The 19,156-nt window shown below is 44.3% G+C and overlaps 1 protein-coding gene and 1 pseudogene across 1 annotated transcript in view; one reads left to right on the top strand and one right to left on the bottom strand.

Moving 5' to 3' along the window:
- Nucleotides 1–19,156, bottom strand: part of LOC146548152 (NACHT, LRR and PYD domains-containing protein 12-like) — a 390,489-nt gene that overhangs the window by 229,343 nt on the left and 141,990 nt on the right. Inside the window, exon 15 of the mRNA XM_085265033.1 lies at nt 14,145–14,321. Within this exon, the coding sequence (XP_085121159.1) occupies nt 14,145–14,321 (177 nt within the window). The remainder of the gene's footprint in view (nt 1–14,144; nt 14,322–19,156) is intronic.
- LOC146548155 (histone H1 pseudogene) lies at nt 17,634–18,989 on the top strand (annotated as a pseudogene).

Raw genomic sequence — 19,156 nt, 5'->3', positions numbered from 1 at the left:
GGAGAAAGGCAGATATTAAAAGATATGAATACAAAGTACGCTGCAACAAACAGGACAGCAGATTATGAAGAGCGGTTAGACCTTCATGTGTCAGTCATTGAAATGTGATCAAAGTTACCTGTTTGACATCCTGATAGAAGAAAATCAGCTTCTTGGATCCGTTTGCAGCAAAGAATTCATGGATCAGACTGAACTGGAAGAATCAGACATTAATGACTCAAAGGTTCAACTCTGAGGAAGGATCACGTCTCTGAACTTACTCTGTCATCAGAGACGATGGCGTCTTCCACCGCCGCCTCCTCCAGGCTGCCGGCGTCGGCCAGCCTGCTCATCAGGTATTTATGTCGGGCATCCAGAGCTGCCCGCCGTTCCTCCTTCACGGCTCTCGCCTGTTTGGCTACTTCTCTCCTCGCCTCATTGGACAGCAGCATCGTCCTTTTACCAGACACCTGGAGAAACATCAGCTCAGTCTACAGACGCAGAGACCAGTGAGAGCTTGGCCCAAACATCTGCAGGTTTCTGAGGACCACGTTTGACCCTGACTGGAGGCATCGATTCTGAGAGTGACTGCCTAAACTGAGCTACTGTCCCCCCTCCACTGAGACGTTGTCCTGTGATGTGTCATGGGGGGAAGTGTTCCTCACGGTTGGACTCGTGAGAAGTTCAGTCAGTTTATTCAAACTTTAAAAAGACGCATTTTCAGTCTCTGGATTTCAGCAGAAACAAATGTGAACACAGCACTTTTTGATTGAGTATAAAAGGATGAAAGAGTCAGTGATTAGTAACATTGTTGCTGACTGATGCTGTTGTAGAGCTGTCTTTGGATCCTCACCTTCCTGGAAGCCTTCCCTGGATTGCTCATATATCATTAACTTGTTTGTGTTCAGTAGAATCAGGTGTTGTGGATGCAGGTCGTAGCTGTGTGAGGCCTGTACAGTCAGCGCTGTGTGAGCGCTGTGTAACGTTAGCTTAGACTTCTTTCTGTTGTTATCATCCTTCAGGTTAATGTTGTTTTCATTATGCATCACAGGAAGTGTGGGTGGCTGTTAGCCTCACAGCTCATGGAGAGTTGCTGCTGCTCTGCCTCCTTTTTGATGTTTCTGCTCTTTGTGGCTTTGTGTTACTTTGTGTCGTGTCTGAAACAAAGTGAGTCCATGTTACTAACTGTAGTCGGCTCTCTGTCTCGTGCACAGCTGACTGTTGTCTGAATGAAAGTGTTTTTGTACTTTGTGTAATCTGTTGGGTCTTTGAGCCCTTTTTAAACAGCATATGAGCCATATGTATGTGTGTATATGAAAGGTTGTTTGTAATACATCAAATTGTTGCTAATTCTAGAGCTGCTGCTGTGCCTGATTGGTCTACTCGCTCTAAACTGAAGGTTGACTTGATTCTTTTGGTTTTTTACATTTTGTCAATAAACCAACTTCTTTATGATTTGAACGGCGTCTCTGACGTGTCACAGGCCTGTCAGCTTTCTTGGTGATTGGTATAGATTTGAGCTTCATGCTCTGGCTGTTGTTGGGTTTTCCTCTTTCATATTAAAGCTTTTGTCCTACATTTGGCTCTAAAGTCTAATTCTAATCCCAGCACTGTGTCTGGGTGTGTGATGCTTGTTTTCCTGCTCTTTCTCATGAAACAGTCACAACATTCTCAGTCCAACTTTCACTCTTTGCTGCGTTTGCTGCAGCTGCAGTGAACATGGTGCCGTTTGCCTTTAAGAAAGTTGTGCACAAAGGCTTTTTCTCTAGCAGACAGCTGTGTGGCTAAAAGTCAGATCATTTTTTACCACCTCAGTCACACTGGACTGAAACAAGAGTGAAACTAGGAAGAATCAGAGTTTGTCCAGTGACTGCACTGATTTTCTTCATATTCACAAACTGATTCTAAGTAGTTGCATCAGCTAATCACCCGGACACTGAGCGTCCAACACGCTCCCTGAAGGGAAACGATTACATCCTCCAAACAATCACAATCTGTCTCTGAATGACTGGAATTATTCTCTGATTTTTCAATAACTGGAGTTTATCAATGCAGACACGTTGCCAACATGATGAAGTCAGTCTGAGTCGCATCTCTTTGGCTAACTTAACTCAAGTGGTTGCCGACTATTCTGGTTCTATTCCCATATAACAGCAGGGTTGCTGAGCACCTCTGTCACTCTGCACTTATGTTCCCAGTTCTCTTTTGTGGAGGAATTTTCCAGGAATTCCTGGGACCAGCTTTCCATGAGAGACCCGATCAGGAGCGACTGTCCTGGACACTCCCAGCATCACAGGGACTCACAAACCCGTCTACCACAGTGAGAAGACTGATGGTCACAGGCCCACATGTAGCTTTAGATCACACGTGTGCACTTCCTGTGGTCACTGCTGTAACTCTAGACTCACCGAGGGGCCAGTGGTTGGTGAGGCAGCAGCAGCTGAAGTCATGTGACTAATGGCTCTCAGCTTCTGTCCTCCTATTCGCCGGTGTCCTTCACCTGTCACACCTGGTCAAGAAAGAGTGAGAATGTTCAGAGCTTTAATGGAAAAGAATATTATTACATATAAAAGGCCTCTAACAAGTATTGTAGTGTTAATCAGGATGAAGTCCATCATGAAGACTTCAGAGTGCTTCAGACAGTCGGTGTTTCATCCACAGAGCCTCCAGTCTGCATATCAAAGGATCCTGAGGAATGACAGTGAACCCCGAGTTCCCCTCATTACATTCATGTGTGTGACTGTGAGGAAAAGGTGATTGTATGAACGTGTGTGAGCGAGTGAATGAGGCTTGTATCAGAGTGGAGATAATGTCAGCGGCACAAGCTGGACGCTGCAGGTGTCACATGTGAATCTGTGCATCAGTGTCTGCACCTTTGTGGAGGTGAAGCTCAGGAGGTTTGGATTTGTTCAAAGCTCTGTCTGCTCCATCTTTCTTTCCCTCAGGCCTCTCCAGATCAGGAAGGAGGTCCTGTTCTCCTTCTCCCTCCTGGATTTCTGGATCCAGGGAAGGATCAAAGTCTCTCAGCCCAGCATCAGAGCTTCTGGCTGGGGGAGGACTGGAAGTTTCAGCTGGAGGCTGAGAGCCTGGATCTGCCATCTGAGTCACAATTCAAATATTCTCAGTAATCTCAAAAAGCAACAGAAAGGTGCCATTTTCATGAGCAGTGGGTTATCCAGCAGTTTGATTCATGTCAGCAGCATTTAGTTTGTAACTGCTGACTCACCTCTGGCTGTGTCCTGCTCTCAGGGTCACAGTGGACACTGTACCTTTGACCGAAGCTGCAAAGACAGTCAGCAGGGGTCTGGATGCATTCAGCACCACGTCCTTGTTGGGCAGACACCTTCAGTGACAGGACAGTTTATTATGCTGGTAACGTTAATAAGTCTGTTCACCTGTAGAGCTCACTTAAACACATCAGCTGTAGAACATCATGTGTCATGGCGTGTCCAAATTCACAGGCTGCATCCTCCTGAGGACCCGGCCTTCAAGGTCTACGTGGGCCGGGTCCTCCAAAGGTCGGGTAGGCGGGAAGTGAGCGGCTGTGACGGTCTGGCCTTCAGATCCGCGTCACCGCTGTCTCGGTGGAGTTTAATAAACTCAGCCGTCTGCTCCTTGCTGTCTAAAATCTAACAGGACACTGGAGTAAACTCTCGACCGTCTCACACTTCTGTTTAATCACTTTTCTGTTTGGCGTTTATTCAGCTGTGTGAAAACTGTAACTTCAGCCAAACCAAACAAACAACACTGAAAAAAGCCAAATGATAACATTTTTACGTGATCTAAGTGACTTATATATCATGTTTAAACCTGAACAGCCAAAGGCCGTGGGGTCCAAAAACGATGTGCCGGGAGTCCGCTGTTCTCGCCGGCTCTAATGACCCTCGACCTCCCGGTTAGCTATCCAGATGGTGGGTAACAGACGTCTCCAAAAACGTCAGAGCACTTTTGCAAATATGTGATATCTTGACAAACCGAGCAGATATTTGAAGTTTACACTCCTACATTCTCAAACAGGAGCCCCAGCAGAGATGGATGGCTGGCGCGGCTCTCCGGAGCCCCCAGTCAGAGCAGATGCAGGGCCAGCAGGTGTGGAGACCCCTGGCTGAGGCAGCTGAAGCTGTGGGTGGCTGTCAGCCAGCTCAGGATGCCTTTTGGGCTGCAGCAGCATAAAATCCTCAGCAGGCTGGGTAAGCTTGCGTGAGCTCTCTGTGGAGGCTGTTGCAGCTGAGATGGCTCACCCGAGCGGTGCAAACTTAGTTACCTTCAAGGCTCCAGAGTCAGCTGAGGTCAGCAGCTCAGCCTCTGGGGAGGTTACAATCCCTGGAACAGCCAGGTCTCTACAACCAGAAACAGTCTTTGCATGTGCAGCTTCAGAACCAGACTTGAAGTTCCAGTTAGTGTCCGATGTCCCAGAAACACTCAGGTGCTCACTGAGCAATCTCTTGAGGCCAACACTCACAAAATCAAACAGTCTTTGAGCCTTTGTGGGAACATTTATCGTCTGTGCTGGAAAGGTGGAAACATCTGGGAGATGCAGCCTTAACACACTGGGCTTCACAAGTCCTTGGAGGCAGCTCACTAAACTCAGGGATGCAGACAAAATCAGCACTTGCAGGAACACAATGTGCCCTCTCACAATGAGCTTGGAAGCATAAACTGAGTTTTCCTCACTGACTGTTTCAGACAGGATTGTGGGAGCAACACAAAAAGCAGCTTCAGCTGGAAACACACAGTTTAGTGTCTTTGCTGCTCGCTTTAAGTCACAATAAACAGGAAACTCATTGTGTCTCATGTCAGAATCACTCATATACAGGACAGGAAGAGGCGGAGCTTATTTCCTGCAGGGAGAGGTTAGCAGTCTGTGTCTTTCTCATTTCTGACTCCTAAAGAGCTGAAAAACACAGGCTGTTATTGGCTGGCTGACACTGGGATTAATGTCCTTGAAGCCAGCAGTCTTTAATGTCCAGGTTCAGAACGGGCAGGTGAAAAACAGTCCTTTATGTCCTCTGATGTTCAATAAACTGTCCTGATTACTGAGGGAGCAGAGAAAGTGTCTCCATCACTCACCACAGCTGGATGCTCTGAAATCCTGGAATCCAGCTGTGGAGAGGAGCGCTGGCGGCGTGGACGCAGTTTAGTAATCAGGGAACGGGAGGCAGGAGGGAAACACAGCTGGGACCAATTACACACACGAGACAGGAAACAGTAACACAGGACTGTCAAAGTAAAACAGGAAATATAACACAGAGTCCAAAGTAAGGAGACGTGGGACACAGTGAAGACACAGAAACAGAAACCAGAACTATAATCACAAAACAAACTCAGAAACATAAAGAGTGAATCAGCTGATTCAGTGTTTGTGACAAAAACATGGATCCTGGTTAATAACTTTTATTTGTTTGTTTCTGTATTATTTTGTGTATCGTTCTTATGAGCTGTTGTTTTGTCAGTGAAATATTATTTCATTGTTTTAAGCTTTTTGTTGACTTTGAAGTGCTTAAGTTGATATTTTTGAACATTTAATTTGTTCGATTATTGTCGAGTCGATAAAACTGTCAAACGCACAGCTGCTTCCAGCATGGCCGGAGGAGAGGTGGCCGAGCAGACGCACAACACACACAGCTCACAGGTTTGCATTTCTAGATATTGCAGATGTTGCAGAAATTGAGAGTAAAGAACTCAGAGATCCAGCGCTGTCTCCTGCCCCTTATTTATACACCACAACACAACGACAGGCGTAACTCACACAAACGGGTAACATGAGGCTCAGATGCTTTGGACGTGTTCACATATACTGGACACAGAATGATGAAGATGGAGCTGCAGGAAGGAGGAAAAGAGGAAAAACACAGAAAAGATTCACAGATGTGGTGAAAAAGGACACGACAGCTTCTGTTTGTTAGTTTGGTTTTTCTTTATTTGGTAAAGATTCAGAAATAAAGAGAAGATCACATGTTTGAATATTATATTAACGTTCTGTAATTACAACAAGTTGTAAAATCTTTCCAGAGTGAGACAGAGACTGTGCAGAGACTGTAGAAGGACAGAGCAGCAGCAGAGCAGTCCAGATACACTGATGATCCTCTGTCAGATCCAGAGGGACACACAGGGCTGATGCTGGACTCTACATTGTGTCTGACAGTGGAGCTGTTCTCAGAGCAGTTCACTCTGCAGCACTGACAGTCATCTGCACTTCATTCCTCTGTCAGTCACTGCTGGATGAAGCTCTCCTCTCCACCTCCCAGTAACATGGCCCAGTCAGAGCATCTCTACACACAAGCTGCTGCTGCTTCAACCTCTCTGGATCATCAGGACACAGCTGCTCCTCTCTCAGCACACACACCGTCCTGTTTACCATCATCAGCTCCACCTGCAGAGAGAAGGAGGAAGAGCAGAGGAGATAAACGAGTGTTTCCAGAGACTCTTCATCAGCTGTCAGTCAGTGATGCAGCACATCCAGTATAAAGAGCAGCAGGGACGTCAGTGCTGGGACTGTACTAGGACTCATTGTTGCTTCACTTTTTCTAATCTTTGGATTTTTATTGAAGTTGCTGAAAATGTTTTTCCCTCCTAGTTTGAGTTTGGACTTTCATTCATTAGAAGAACCTTGGTGTGTCCACTCTGAGCTCTGTAGGAACCCCAACAACAAGCCCAACAATCCAGATGGACGGTTCCAGCTGTTAACTGGAGGAATTCCATCCAAACATCTGCTCTCACTAAATTCTTCCTCACCTACAGACTGTGTTCTTCACTGCTTTAAACTTGGAAATCAATGCAGTCATTGGTCTGCGTGCTGCTTTGTTCAGAGAGCTGATTGGCTGTTGACAGTGTTTGATCAGAGCGTGTCAGCCGTTACTACGGTGACCATAAAGGTGAGAAACAGGAAGTGTTTGTGTCCAATCCTGAAGCCTGTCACCGTTCTCCTCTCACAGCTTCACTGAGAAGCTGCAGCTTTACAGGAAACACTGGATCTTTGTTTCATACTGACTGTGTTTAGTACAATGCTGCTGACAGCACCACCCACTCACTCCATCACTCTACTTACAGCAGAGTCTCCAGTCTGTAGTCTGGACTCTGCTGAAGATCAGACAGCTGCTTCACATCTGGATCCTTCAGGTTGTTGAAGTACAGGTCCAGCTGTCTCAGATGGGAGGGGTTGGACTTCAGTGCTGCTGCCAGATAATCACACCTGATCTTTGACAAACCACAGCCCCACAATCTGTATAAAGAATGAAAGATGTAAGTTTATTAGACAAAGTGCTTGAAATCATTCAGTGTTTCATCATCTGTTCAGAGCTGAAGAAGGTTCAGAATGTAGAAGTTTAGAAAATGGAAACTCCAAACAGCTGAAGCCAACAGGAAGCAGCTTCAAACAGGAAACTGTGCAGAGTTTCAGACTATATGTCCTGATGCAGCCAGTTGGATTTTGGAGATTTGAATCTCTGTTCTGTGACTAAGTCCTTGAATCATTTCTTCCAGTTGGTCCAACAAGACAGACTAAGTATTGGACATGTGTTGTGGCTCCATCAGGGGAGCTTCTAAATGTGATGTGATGGCCCCTCTGGGTCTGTCAGGTCACAGCACTGAAGAGAGCTCAGACTGGGCACACAGCTGTTCCAGTCTGGACCAAAGACTCTATACTGGGACTGAGGGACTGCTTTGACTGCACCCACTGGGACTTTTGAAAGGCTCATGTTCTCACTTAGATCATCGATTTCTACTGACATTTCTTTCTGGGAAAAATGGGGATTACTTTGGAAACAGGAAGTATTTTCCCCAATAAGCAGCCCTGGATTAGTAAATCACTCCAACATGTTCTCAGGCAGAAGAAGCTGTCTTGTTATGAGGGAGAGAAGAAAAAGATTGAGGCACAGAAACCTGTTGAAAGAGAGATAAAGCAGCTAAAATCAGGTGTAAAAGTAAAGCAGAGGATGAGCTGAATAAAGGACACTCAAGGCTGGCTTGGAAAGGAATGAAGTCCATGGTGGGGATGCAGAACAAGGAGCAAAGATGAATGTGATGCTGAATCAGCAGAAGACTTGGACTCATTTGATTCCAGCTTTGATATCATTGATTTCAATGAAGAGCTTTGTGATTGTAGCAAAGGGCTGGTAGCTCTGAGAGTCCCACTGATGAGGTGTTTGTGTGGAAATCTCTTAGTGGGACCAAAGAGAGAAAAAGCCCTGGTCCTGATGCTGTGGGAGGGAAATGATTGAAGTGTGCTGTGAGGAACTGACTGGGAGATTTTCACACATTTTCCAGTCCTCCTTGGAACAACAGGAAGTTCCCAGCATATGGAAACAAAGGTTAAGTGTCCTATGGCACTCAGTGATGATGGTGCTGTGGCCCCACCACCTCCACCTCTTTGTAAAGGAACTAACTGTAATCTGAAGCTTCAAATGGAACTAAGACTTCCTCCACTAGGTGGCAGTGTCTGATGAGAAAGTGTTAGTGGAGCTGGCCTGGAGTCAGAAACAGGAAGATGCAGGATTTGGGCTGAAATGGGCAAAAGTGGTTAGCACTAGTGCCTTAGAGCAAGAAGGTTGTAGGTTGAAGCTTGTTGGTCAGCTGGGCCTTTCTGTGGAGGTTGGATGTTCTCCCACAGTCCAATGAAATGCTGCTTAGGTTCATTGGTGCTTCTACATTGGCTGTAGGTGTGGATGTGAGGGAGTGCTTCTCTGTCGCTCTCTGTTGGCCCTGTGATGGACTGCTCACCTGTGCAGGTGGACCACGCCTCTTGCCCTATGACAGCTAGGGCACAGGCTGCAGCCCTGTGAGCCTAAGCTGAATAAACAGTTAGCAAAAATGATCCATAGATGGCCTGAAATCCCCCAGTTAGCAGTTTGGTAGATAGCTATGACATGCTAATCCCATCCAGCAGCTGTATTCTACCTGTAAGCTGATCCCTGCTGAGCCAAAGCACTTTTTCATATACAAATTACAACCTTTAATAGAAACCTATTGGTCAGCATCTTATTAGCCTGCTGTTAGCTTCATTCCACAGAAAACTGAGAGAAACTAACAGAGTTGATAAAGAATAAAGAGAAATGTGCTGATTTAAAGCCTTTGAAGTGCTTCAGATGATCTCTGTCCACTTCTGTCCACTCATTCATTCATGTAAGCTTTCTAATGCAGCTTTGATCTTCACAGTCTGCTTGATGAAACTCATTCTAACCCTGAATGTCAGAGTGTTCCTCCTTCTCTTTCCCATCATTCATGCTGGCAGTGGAGGAGATTTGGATGTTGGACTGTGTTTTGGATGATGTGTGTATGTTTGTGTTGGACTGCTGTCTGTAAAGCAAATGCACATTTTGCTTTGGATTTCAGTGTCACACAGACTTTAAGGTGCAATGAAGAGTTTGAGAGTTTCACAGTGAATTTTCCAGTGGAGGATTTTTCTTCTTCTTTGAAGGTTTGAAATGTGAACATTGTTCTGCTGCAGTCAATGGACTAAACCAGAGAAGAAGAAAACAGACTTTACCATGAAGATCCTCAGTGTGGATCAGTATAATATCAGCCTGATGTCTGCAGTTTAGTGTCAGCACAACTTTCACATCATATTCATCTCAGCACAACTAAAACATGCTGACTGACCTCAGAGTTTCAAGTTTACATCCTGGACTCTCCAGGAAACCACACAGATGCTTCACTCCTGGATCCTGCAGGTTGTAGTTGAAGCTCAGGTCCAGCTGTCTCAGATGGGAGGGGTTGGACTTCAGTGCTGCTGCCAGATAATCACAGCTGATCTCTGACAAACCACAGTCCTCCAATCTGTATAAAGAATGAAAGATGTAAGTTTATTAGACAAAGTGCTTGAAATCATTCAGTGTTTCATCATCTGTTCAGAGCTGAAGAAGGTTCAGAATGTAGAAGTTTAGAAAATGGAAACTCCAAACAGCTGAAGCCAACAGGAAGCAGCTTCAAACAAACACAACAAGAGAAAAAACTCTGAATGTTTCACATTAAAGTCGTACATTTCTCATAAAAACAGGACAAAGACTTGAAAAAGTCGTGTTTTTCCTTCCAGGAACCACATGGCTTCACTTTTAAAGGTGAAGTGTGACAGAAATGGACATATTTGAAGTCCAACACCTTTTTCCAGTCACATTATTAAAGCAGACAAACTACAAGCTCATTTTCATTCCAACAAGTCATCTTCTGACCTGGACTAACAACACTGGTCTCTATGTGCAGCTGGCTGTGAGACCAGTGCTCAGGGAGCGTCTACAAAGTGCAACACTGAAAGAACATCACACACTCATTTGCTTCCAGCACTTTCACACAAACATCTACTGTCATTATTGTCACCAAACTCTGTGGATCCTTTATTGCAAATTCAAATGGGATCAAATGGTCAGACAAAAGAGGGTTATGAGGAAATATGATGAAATGTTGTGTATTAGCAGCAAGTTATTGAATCTTTTTCCTCAGAAACCAAACAAAATGATTGACAAACATGTTTTTACAAACTCAGTGTTGGACTTGGATCAGCAGGATAAGCTGATGTTTAAAGGCATTTGAGTCTCGCTGTATGAGAGTCCAGTTCTTACTCAATATTTATGGATGATGTTCTTTCAGTGTTGCACTTTGTAGACGCTCCCTGAGCCTCACAGCCAGCTGCACATGGACCAGCTGACATTACCCAGCATTAGAGGCGGCTGTAAAAAATTCATGTTCCCATTTAAATGGTTTTAATTTGAATAAAACGATGTTGATTCATTCAATCCTGAATCGATGTTTCATATAAATGTATTTTGCCAGAATCTCAGGTTAAAGCTCACAAACTATTTCAACAAGCAGCAAACAGCTAAAACAGTAAATGAGAGCAGCTAAACACACAAAGATGGAAACACAGAGCGTGGATCGTTCACTCGACGGCACGTACACGGACACGCCGTCGGGGCTGAAAGTGGACAGCTCACAGATCCTGAAGCTGCAGGTTTCATCTGTCTCCAACCAAAACTGAGTGAAGCAGCAGCAAAAGAAGATCCAAACTCTGCTTCACGTTTGATCAATATGCTCATGAATTCTCTCTGACTTTGGCTGTTCCTGCCTGCACAGCTCTCTCTCTCTCAGTGTACTCCAAGAACAGCTTCAAACATCTGTTTCTGCATCATTCACTGTTTATTAGCCACCAGTCTGCTGTTGTGTTCAGTGCTGTCGGCCTCTGACAGTAAAGCCTCATTTCTGCTGTTCCATGGAAACTTTTTAAAATGATGACAGATTACAAACTCTCAGCTGTGTCTGTAATCAAACCTCTGTAACTTTGCTTCACTTCAGCAGCATCAGCTCATGTTCACATGTTGCTTCATGGTTTGCTTCAGTTTTTGATCGACTGCAGAATATTTTGAAGGTTATCTGCTATAAAAAGCCAGAAGAGGAAAATCTGCTTCATGTGTTTCTGTTTGATCCTCAGTGACTTTGACACAAAGGCCTCTGCTGTGATGATCACACCTCTGATCAAGTCTCACAGTGTCACAACTGATAAATGATCAGAGTTAGAATATTTCTGACTGTCTGCTGTGTGCCGTGACCTTTGACCTGCTAAAGACAGTCAGCTGTGGATTATTCATTGTTGTGTCTGATACTTAGAACTGTGAGGAAGAAGCTACACAGTTAATCAGGGTCCCCTCTCTCTGAATCAGGAAAGGTGGGCAGGCCGCGTGTGGGCCGCGGGCCATACGTTGAGTATCACTGTTTGAAATGTGAACATTGTTCTGCTGCAGTCAATGGACTAAACCAGAGAAGAAGAAAACAGACTTTACCATGAAGATCCTCAGTGTGGATCAGTATAATATCAGCCTGATGTCTGCAGTTTAGTGTCAGCACAACTTTCACATCATATTCATCTCAGCACAACTAAAACATGCTGACTGACCTCAGAGTTTCAAGTTTACATCCTGGACTCTCCAGGAAACCACACAGATGCTTCACTCCTGGATCCTGCAGGTTGCTGTTGAAGCTCAGGTCCAGCTCTCTCAGATGGGAGGGGTTGGACTTCAGTGCTGCTGCCAGATAATCACAGCTGATCTCTGACAAACCACAGCTCTTCAATCTGTATAAAGAATGAAAGATGTAAGTTTATTAGACAAAGTGCTTGAAATCATTCAGTGTTTCATCATCTGTTCAGAGCTGAAGAAGGTTCAGAATGTAGAAGTTTAGAAAATGGAAACTCCAAACAGCTGAAGCCAACAGGAAGCAGCTTCAAACAAACACAACAAGAGAAAAAACTCTGAATGTTTCACATTAAAGTCGTACATTTCTCATAAAAACAGGACAAAGACTTGAAAAAGTCGTGTTTTTCCTTCCAGGAACCACATGGCTTCACTTTTAAAGGTGAAGTGTGACAGAAATGGACATATTTGAAGTCCAACACCTTTTTCCAGTCACATTATTAAAGCAGACAAACTACAAGCTCATTTTCATTCCAACAAGTCATCTTCTGACCTGGACTAACAACACTGGTCTCTATGTGCAGCTGGCTGTGAGACCAGTGCTCAGGGAGCGTCTACAAAGTGCAACACTGAAAGAACATCACACACTCATTTGCTTCCAGCACTTTCACACAAACATCTACTGTCATTATTGTCACCAAACTCTGTGGATCCTTTATTGCAAATTCAAATGGGATCAAATGGTCAGACAAAAGAGGGTTATGAGGAAATATGATGAAATGTTGTGTATTAGCAGCAAGTTATTGAATCTTTTTCCTCAGAAACCAAACAAAATGATTGACAAACATGTTTTTACAAACTCAGTGTTGGACTTGGATCAGCAGGATAAGCTGATGTTTAAAGGCATTTGAGTCTTGCTGTATGAGAGTCCAGTTCTTACTCAATATTTATGGATGATGTTCTTTCAGTGTTGCACTTTGTAGACGCTCCCTGAGCCTCACAGCCAGCTGCACATGGACCAGCTGACATTACCCAGCATTAGAGGCGGCTGTAAAAAATTCATGTTCCCATTTAAATGGTTTTAATTTGAATAAAACGATGTTGATTCATTCAATCCTGAATCGATGTTTAATATAAATGTATTTTGCCAGAATCTCAGGTTAAAGCTCACAAACTATTTCAACAAGCAGCAAACAGATAAAACAGTAAATGAGAGCAGCTAAACACACAAAGATGGAAACACAGAGCGTGGATCGTTCACTCGACGGCACGTACACGGACACGCCGTCGGGGCTGAAAGTGGACAGCTCACAGATCCTGAAGCTGCAGGTTTCATCTGTCTCCAACCAAAACTGAGTGAAGCAGCAGCAAAAGAAGATCCAAACTCTGCTTCACGTTTGATAAATATGCTCATGAATTCTCTCTGACTTTGGCTGTTCCTGCCTGCACAGCTCTCTCTCTCTCAGTGTACTCCAAGAACAGCTTCAAACATCTGTTTCTGCATCATTCACTGTTTATTAGCCACCAGTCTGCTGTTGTGTTCAGTGCTGTCGGCCTCTGACAGTAAAGCCTCATTTCTGCTGTTCCATGGAAACTTTTTAAAATGATGACAGATTACAAACTCTCAGCTGTGTCTGTAATCAAACCTCTGTAACTTTGCTTCACTTCAGCAGCATCAGCTCATGTTCACATGTTGCTTCATGGTTTGCTTCAGTTTTTGATCGACTGCAGAATATTTTGAAGGTTATCTGCTATAAAAAGCCAGAAGAGGAAAATCTGCTTCATGTGTTTCTGTTTGATCCTCAGTGACTTTGACACAAAGGCCTCTGCTGTGATGATCACACCTCTGATCAAGTCTCACAGTGTCACAACTGATAAATGATCAGAGTTAGAATATTTCTGACTGTCTGCTGTGTGCCGTGACCTTTGACCTGCTAAAGACAGTCAGCTGTGGATTATTCATTGTTGTGTCTGATACTTAGAACTGTGAGGAAGAAGCTACACAGTTAATCAGGGTCCCCTCTCTCTGAATCAGGAAAGGTGGGCAGGCCGCGTGTGGGCCGCGGGCCATACGTTGAGTATCACTGTTTGAAATGTGAACATTGTTCTGCTACAGTCAATGGACTAAACCAGAGAAGAAGAAAACAGACTTTACCATGAAGATCCTCAGTGTGGATCAGTATAATATCAGCCTGATGTCTGCAGTTTAGTGTCAGCACAACTTTCACATCATATTCATCTCAGCACAACTAAAACATGCTGACTGACCTCAGAGTTTCAAGTTTACATCCTGGACTCTCCAGGAAACCACACAGATGCTTCACTCCTGGACCCTGCAGGTTGTTGTTGGAGCTCAGGTCCAGCTCTCTCAGATGGGAGGGGTTGGACTTCAGTGCTGCTGCCAGATAATCACAGCTGATCTTTGACAAACCACAGCTCCACAATCTGTATAAAGAATGAAAGATGTAAGTTTATTAGACAAAGTGCTTGAAATCATTCAGTGTTTCATCATCTGTTCAGAGCTGAAGAAGGTTCAGAATGTAGAAGTTTAGAAAATGGAAACTCCAAACAGCTGAAGCCAACAGGAAGCAGCTTCAAACAAACACAACAAGAGAAAAAACTCTGAATGTTTCACATTAAAGTCGTACATTTCTCATAAAAACAGGACAAAGACTTGAAAAAGTCGTGTTTTTCCTTCCAGGAACCACATGGCTTCACTTTTAAAGGTGAAGTGTGACAGAAATGGACATATTTGAAGTCCAACACCTTTTTCCAGTCACATTATTAAAGCAGACAAACTACAAGCTCATTTTCATTCCAACAAGTCATCTTCTGACCTGGACTAACAACACTGGTCTCTATGTGCAGCTGGCTGTGAGACCAGTGCTCAGGGAGCATCTACAAAGTGCAACACTGAAAGAACATCACACACTCATTTGCTTCCAGCACTTTCACACAAACATCTACTGTCATTATTGTCACCAAACTCTGTGGATCCTTTATTGCAAATTCAAATGGGATCAAATGGTCAGACAAAAGAGGGTTATGAGGAAATATGATGAAATGTTGTGTATTAGCAGCAAGTTATTGAATCTTTTTCCTCAGAAACCAAACAAAATGATTGACAAACATGTTTTTACAAACTCAGTGTTGGACTTGGATCAGCAGGATAAGCTGATGTTTAAAGGCATTTGAGTCTCGCTGTATGAGAGTCCAGTTCTTACTCAATATTTATGGATGATGTTCTGTTAGATTTGTATTGTTGATTGTCATTTATGCTTAGAAATATTTACTTATATATGCTTAGAGTTTTGTAATTAGTTGTAGATTGGTAGAGGTTTTGATCCTTGATAGTCTGCAAACTTTGTGTGTATTAGACAGCACTTTGGGAGCATGAGAGGTCATACCGTGTCTTATTGTTTTATGGTAGGATTAACGTAGTTGCGTCTGTTCTAGTCTAAGTGCTCTTTGTTTAGATGAACTGCAGGACTTCCTCACCGTGTTATCTAGGATGAACCATCTAGGGTGAGGGGGAGGCTACCCTCTTCCTGACCAAGAATGTTTGACCCTTTGATCAGCAGTCCCACACACACACACACACACACACACACACACACACACACACACACACACACACACACACACACAGGCAAGGTACTCTTTGTTTGTATGTAGACGTCGTATGTTAATGAACCTATGCATATTCATGTAACCTCAATAAAAGGACAGTGTATGGGAGAACGGACGAGAGCTACTGGGGTCAAGCGAAGGGACGGCGCTCTGTCCAGTCTCTCCCGTGCACGAGTACCATGAAGAAGTTTGCCTACTTGCGTCTTGCTTGCAGTGTAATTATATTGTCTTAACGTTCCAGCGAATAGGTTCAAGCTACAAACCTAACATTAATTGGTCCTTCGATGCCGGCTCCCTGGGATCGCATTCACCGAGGGGGGGGATACACGCTGAAAGACTGACGTCAGCCAGGAAGTTCCTGTGGATTCGCTGTCTGTCTTTCTCCTCGATGAATGGCGATCGGCGGGATTCAGGCTGATATTACACGCTAAGCAACGCCAAGTAAGTTTAAAGAGGCCGACTCTATAACCGTGTCGTTGTGCAGTCTCCGCCATTTTGTGAGGCGTTGAGAAGTTCGCTGCTTTGTGGAGCGATAACTGGGTTAGTGTCCCGAAAAAGAAGTTTTGGTTAAATCGCCCAAGGGTCCCAAGCGTCCGGTGAGTGTCCGGTTTTGAAATCGCCCTGGGTGTGTGTCCCGAGCGTCCCTTCATTGGGTTTTGTCGCGCGAGTGGGTGAGCGTCCCACAACTGGGTCAGGGTCCCGAGCGGTCCGGTGTGAGTCCGGAGTAGGCCTATTTTGTGTTGTTGTCATTGTTGTCATTGTTGTCGTCGTCGTCGTTTTTGTTGTTGTTGTTGTTGTTGTGTGTGCGGAGCAGAACACGTGGTCTGTAACACCGACTGTTGTTGTTATCATGGGTTTCTAAGCAACCAAGAGTGAGTTAGAGGGAGAAAGACGTTTGTGCTGGACTTTGCTCCTGGCAGCACAAAGTATTTATGTATAAAAGAGAGAGAGCGAAGGCTCCACAGCTGCGTGGGTGCACGCGAATGCGGTCGCGCGGGTTTCACGCGGACCTGAGCCGTGCGGTTAATCGCAGGCTTATAAATGGAAGAGATTCAAATGTTAGAAGTTTTCAGAAAACACACCAGCCTTGAAGAGTGTGTGGAAAAGGCCAGCCCACATCAGCAGCTGTGCTCTGGTGGGTGGCTTTCCCCCCACCCCTTCCTGACACAAAATGTTAACAGCCTGTGTGCCAAACCATTGAGGTGGATAGTTGTTAAAAGTAACCTACATTAAACTTGTGGTTGCTTAAATTCAGTACAATGACATGTGAGGAGAAGTGATATAGGTAAATATTTAAACTCATGAAGTGCATAGAGGCACTTGACCTGTGTGGAAGACTGTCGTCTTATTATGAACCATTGTTGAGATATACAGCACACCTGTGAAAACAACTAATATGCTCAACCCTGTATGAAACATCTGAAAATACATGATGGAGAAGCTGTGTTGAATATGTAAGTGTAAGACTTTGCCACTGTGGGCAGAGCATGCAACTACTGTGTGATGTCGCGTTGCAGTTTTGTTTTTGTTTTTTGAGCTGATGAGCAAGCTACACATTATCAGATCAAGAGCTGTCTGAGAACTACTCAAAGAGAGGGAAACAGAGAGTGTGCAGCGTTTCCATGAGCAGTTTTTCTGCACCTTGACTCGTGTGTGTGTGTAGCATCAGCATCATGTTTTTGTTTATTTGTTTTGTTGGATTAAAAATAATTAAATAAACTGGTGATCATGCTTATGGATCACCATGGCACATATCTCCAGCCATATGGTTTATTTATGCAGATGAAAAAGTGAGTGTGAATGTGTCTGACATCACAGTGTTTTTGTGCGCTGTGTAAAAATAATTGCCTTTGATTGTGAGTGAGAGCGGTGATTCTGCAGGTCACCAGCTATTGTAACGAAAAAAAAAAGAGTGAAAAAGAAAAATCATAGGAAAAAGGTTTTGTGTTGATCAGCCAAAAACAACTACAATTTCATTTTCTGCTTTTAAGAAAAGACTGTTCACAAAAACACACACAGAGAGAGATGTGTGTTGATTAAGCAGTGATGATAATAATGAAATGTCTTAGTTTGTCACTTTCAGGTGAAAAGCAGACCTGAATCAATTTTCCACATGCAGCAGTCGGAAGAAAGTTATAGTTTAACATCATTGGAAACATGCAGGCCAAGTTTCTGGCTGACTTATTTACAGTGCCATGTGTTTCTCAACCTCACAAGCGAGCTCACTCCTCCCTGAAGATAAGGAATGCAGCTCCATGATAAAGAGACAGCAGCAAGTCCTGAGCACAAAAAGTCCCAGCAAAGCAGCAGCAATGTGGATAAACAGCAGCAGAAGAAGAAAGCAAACCCATCTTCCTGTCTGATTGGTTGAATTTCACGGAGGGGCGAGCAAGATGGCAGCGTGAAGAGGAGTTTTTGTTTGAGTTCTCAGCACGAGACACTTATTTGACGTCTTTCTGGCCTTCGGGACTTTTTTGGAGATCAGCGCGCTAAACTTGCTGGATCTGAGGCCAGGGTCTGCGGCGGCAGCATGTTGAAATGCTCAAAAAGGACTGAGTGACTCGGGCAAGCCACATGCGGCTAGCGACATGAAAGAAATGGACCCTTCATGATGCGTTCAACGTGCCAGCGCTGTGGTGGGAAAGGCTCCATCATAAACACGCCCTGCGCCGAGGTTCAGGCCAAGAAGAAGAAGACGATGACTTCCAAGCCCAAGAAGGTCGGCCTCAGCGTGGGCGAGCTGATTGTGAAAGCCGTGGCCGCTTCCAAGGAGCGCAACGGCCTGTCTGTGGCCGCTCTCAAGAAGGCTCTGGCTGCCGGAGGCTACGATGTGGACAAGAACAAGGCCCGTGTCAAGACCGCCATCAAGAGCCTGGTGGCGAAGGGCACTCTGGTGCAGACCAAGGGCACCAGGACCTCCGGATCCTTCAAGATGAACAAGGCTACTGAGAGCAAAGCCAAGAAGCCCGCCGCAGCCAAAGCCAAGAAACCGGCAGCAGCTGCTAAGAAGTCGCCCAAGAAGGCAGCAGCAGCACTTCAGCTACTAGACAGGACAAAGCTGAAGGAGAACTGCCGGGACTGTTGAAGAGGGAGAGGACAAAAGAGTGAGAGGACAACAGAGTGAGAAGACTAGGTGAGAACACATAGGAATTATTTAATGTGGGAAATCAAAATTTGGGTTAGCAAACCTGGGGAAAAGAAAACTGACTGCTTAAGTTGGAAAATTGAGAAGGAGTCTGGATATATGCAAATATAAAAAACATATACATCATATACAAAATCACACACACAAGCAGAACATGCATTAACCCTACTAACACAAACACAAGAGAGCTCATGAAGATTAGACAACATCTTCAGCATGTGAGTCTGTTTATCATCTTGTCCAAGTCACTTAGTGTGATGCAAAGACCAGTGGACTCATAGCACATTAGTTAAGAAATGATTAAATAATAGCAGAGAAATGTGTAGGAAAGGCACAAACACCCATGCAATGAAAATTAGCTTGTTATCTTTCATCAGTGTTACAATAGTGTCAATTTAGCAGACACTTGTTATCAAATACTGAATTTATCCTAAAGAAAAAAATTGACTCTACAAGTTGCAGGACAACAATTTAACTTTTGTGGGAAAAAAAAAAAAATCCTGGT

This window comes from Mchenga conophoros, linkage group LG23 (assembly GCF_057382185.1).
Source record: "Mchenga conophoros isolate Kocher_MC1m ecotype Shallow Benthic linkage group LG23, M_conophoros_male_GT1.1, whole genome shotgun sequence".
Lineage (NCBI taxonomy): Eukaryota > Metazoa > Chordata > Actinopteri > Cichliformes > Cichlidae > Mchenga > Mchenga conophoros.
Note: the sequence above shows the minus strand (reverse complement) of the source record. Positions and strands in the feature narration are given on the sequence as shown.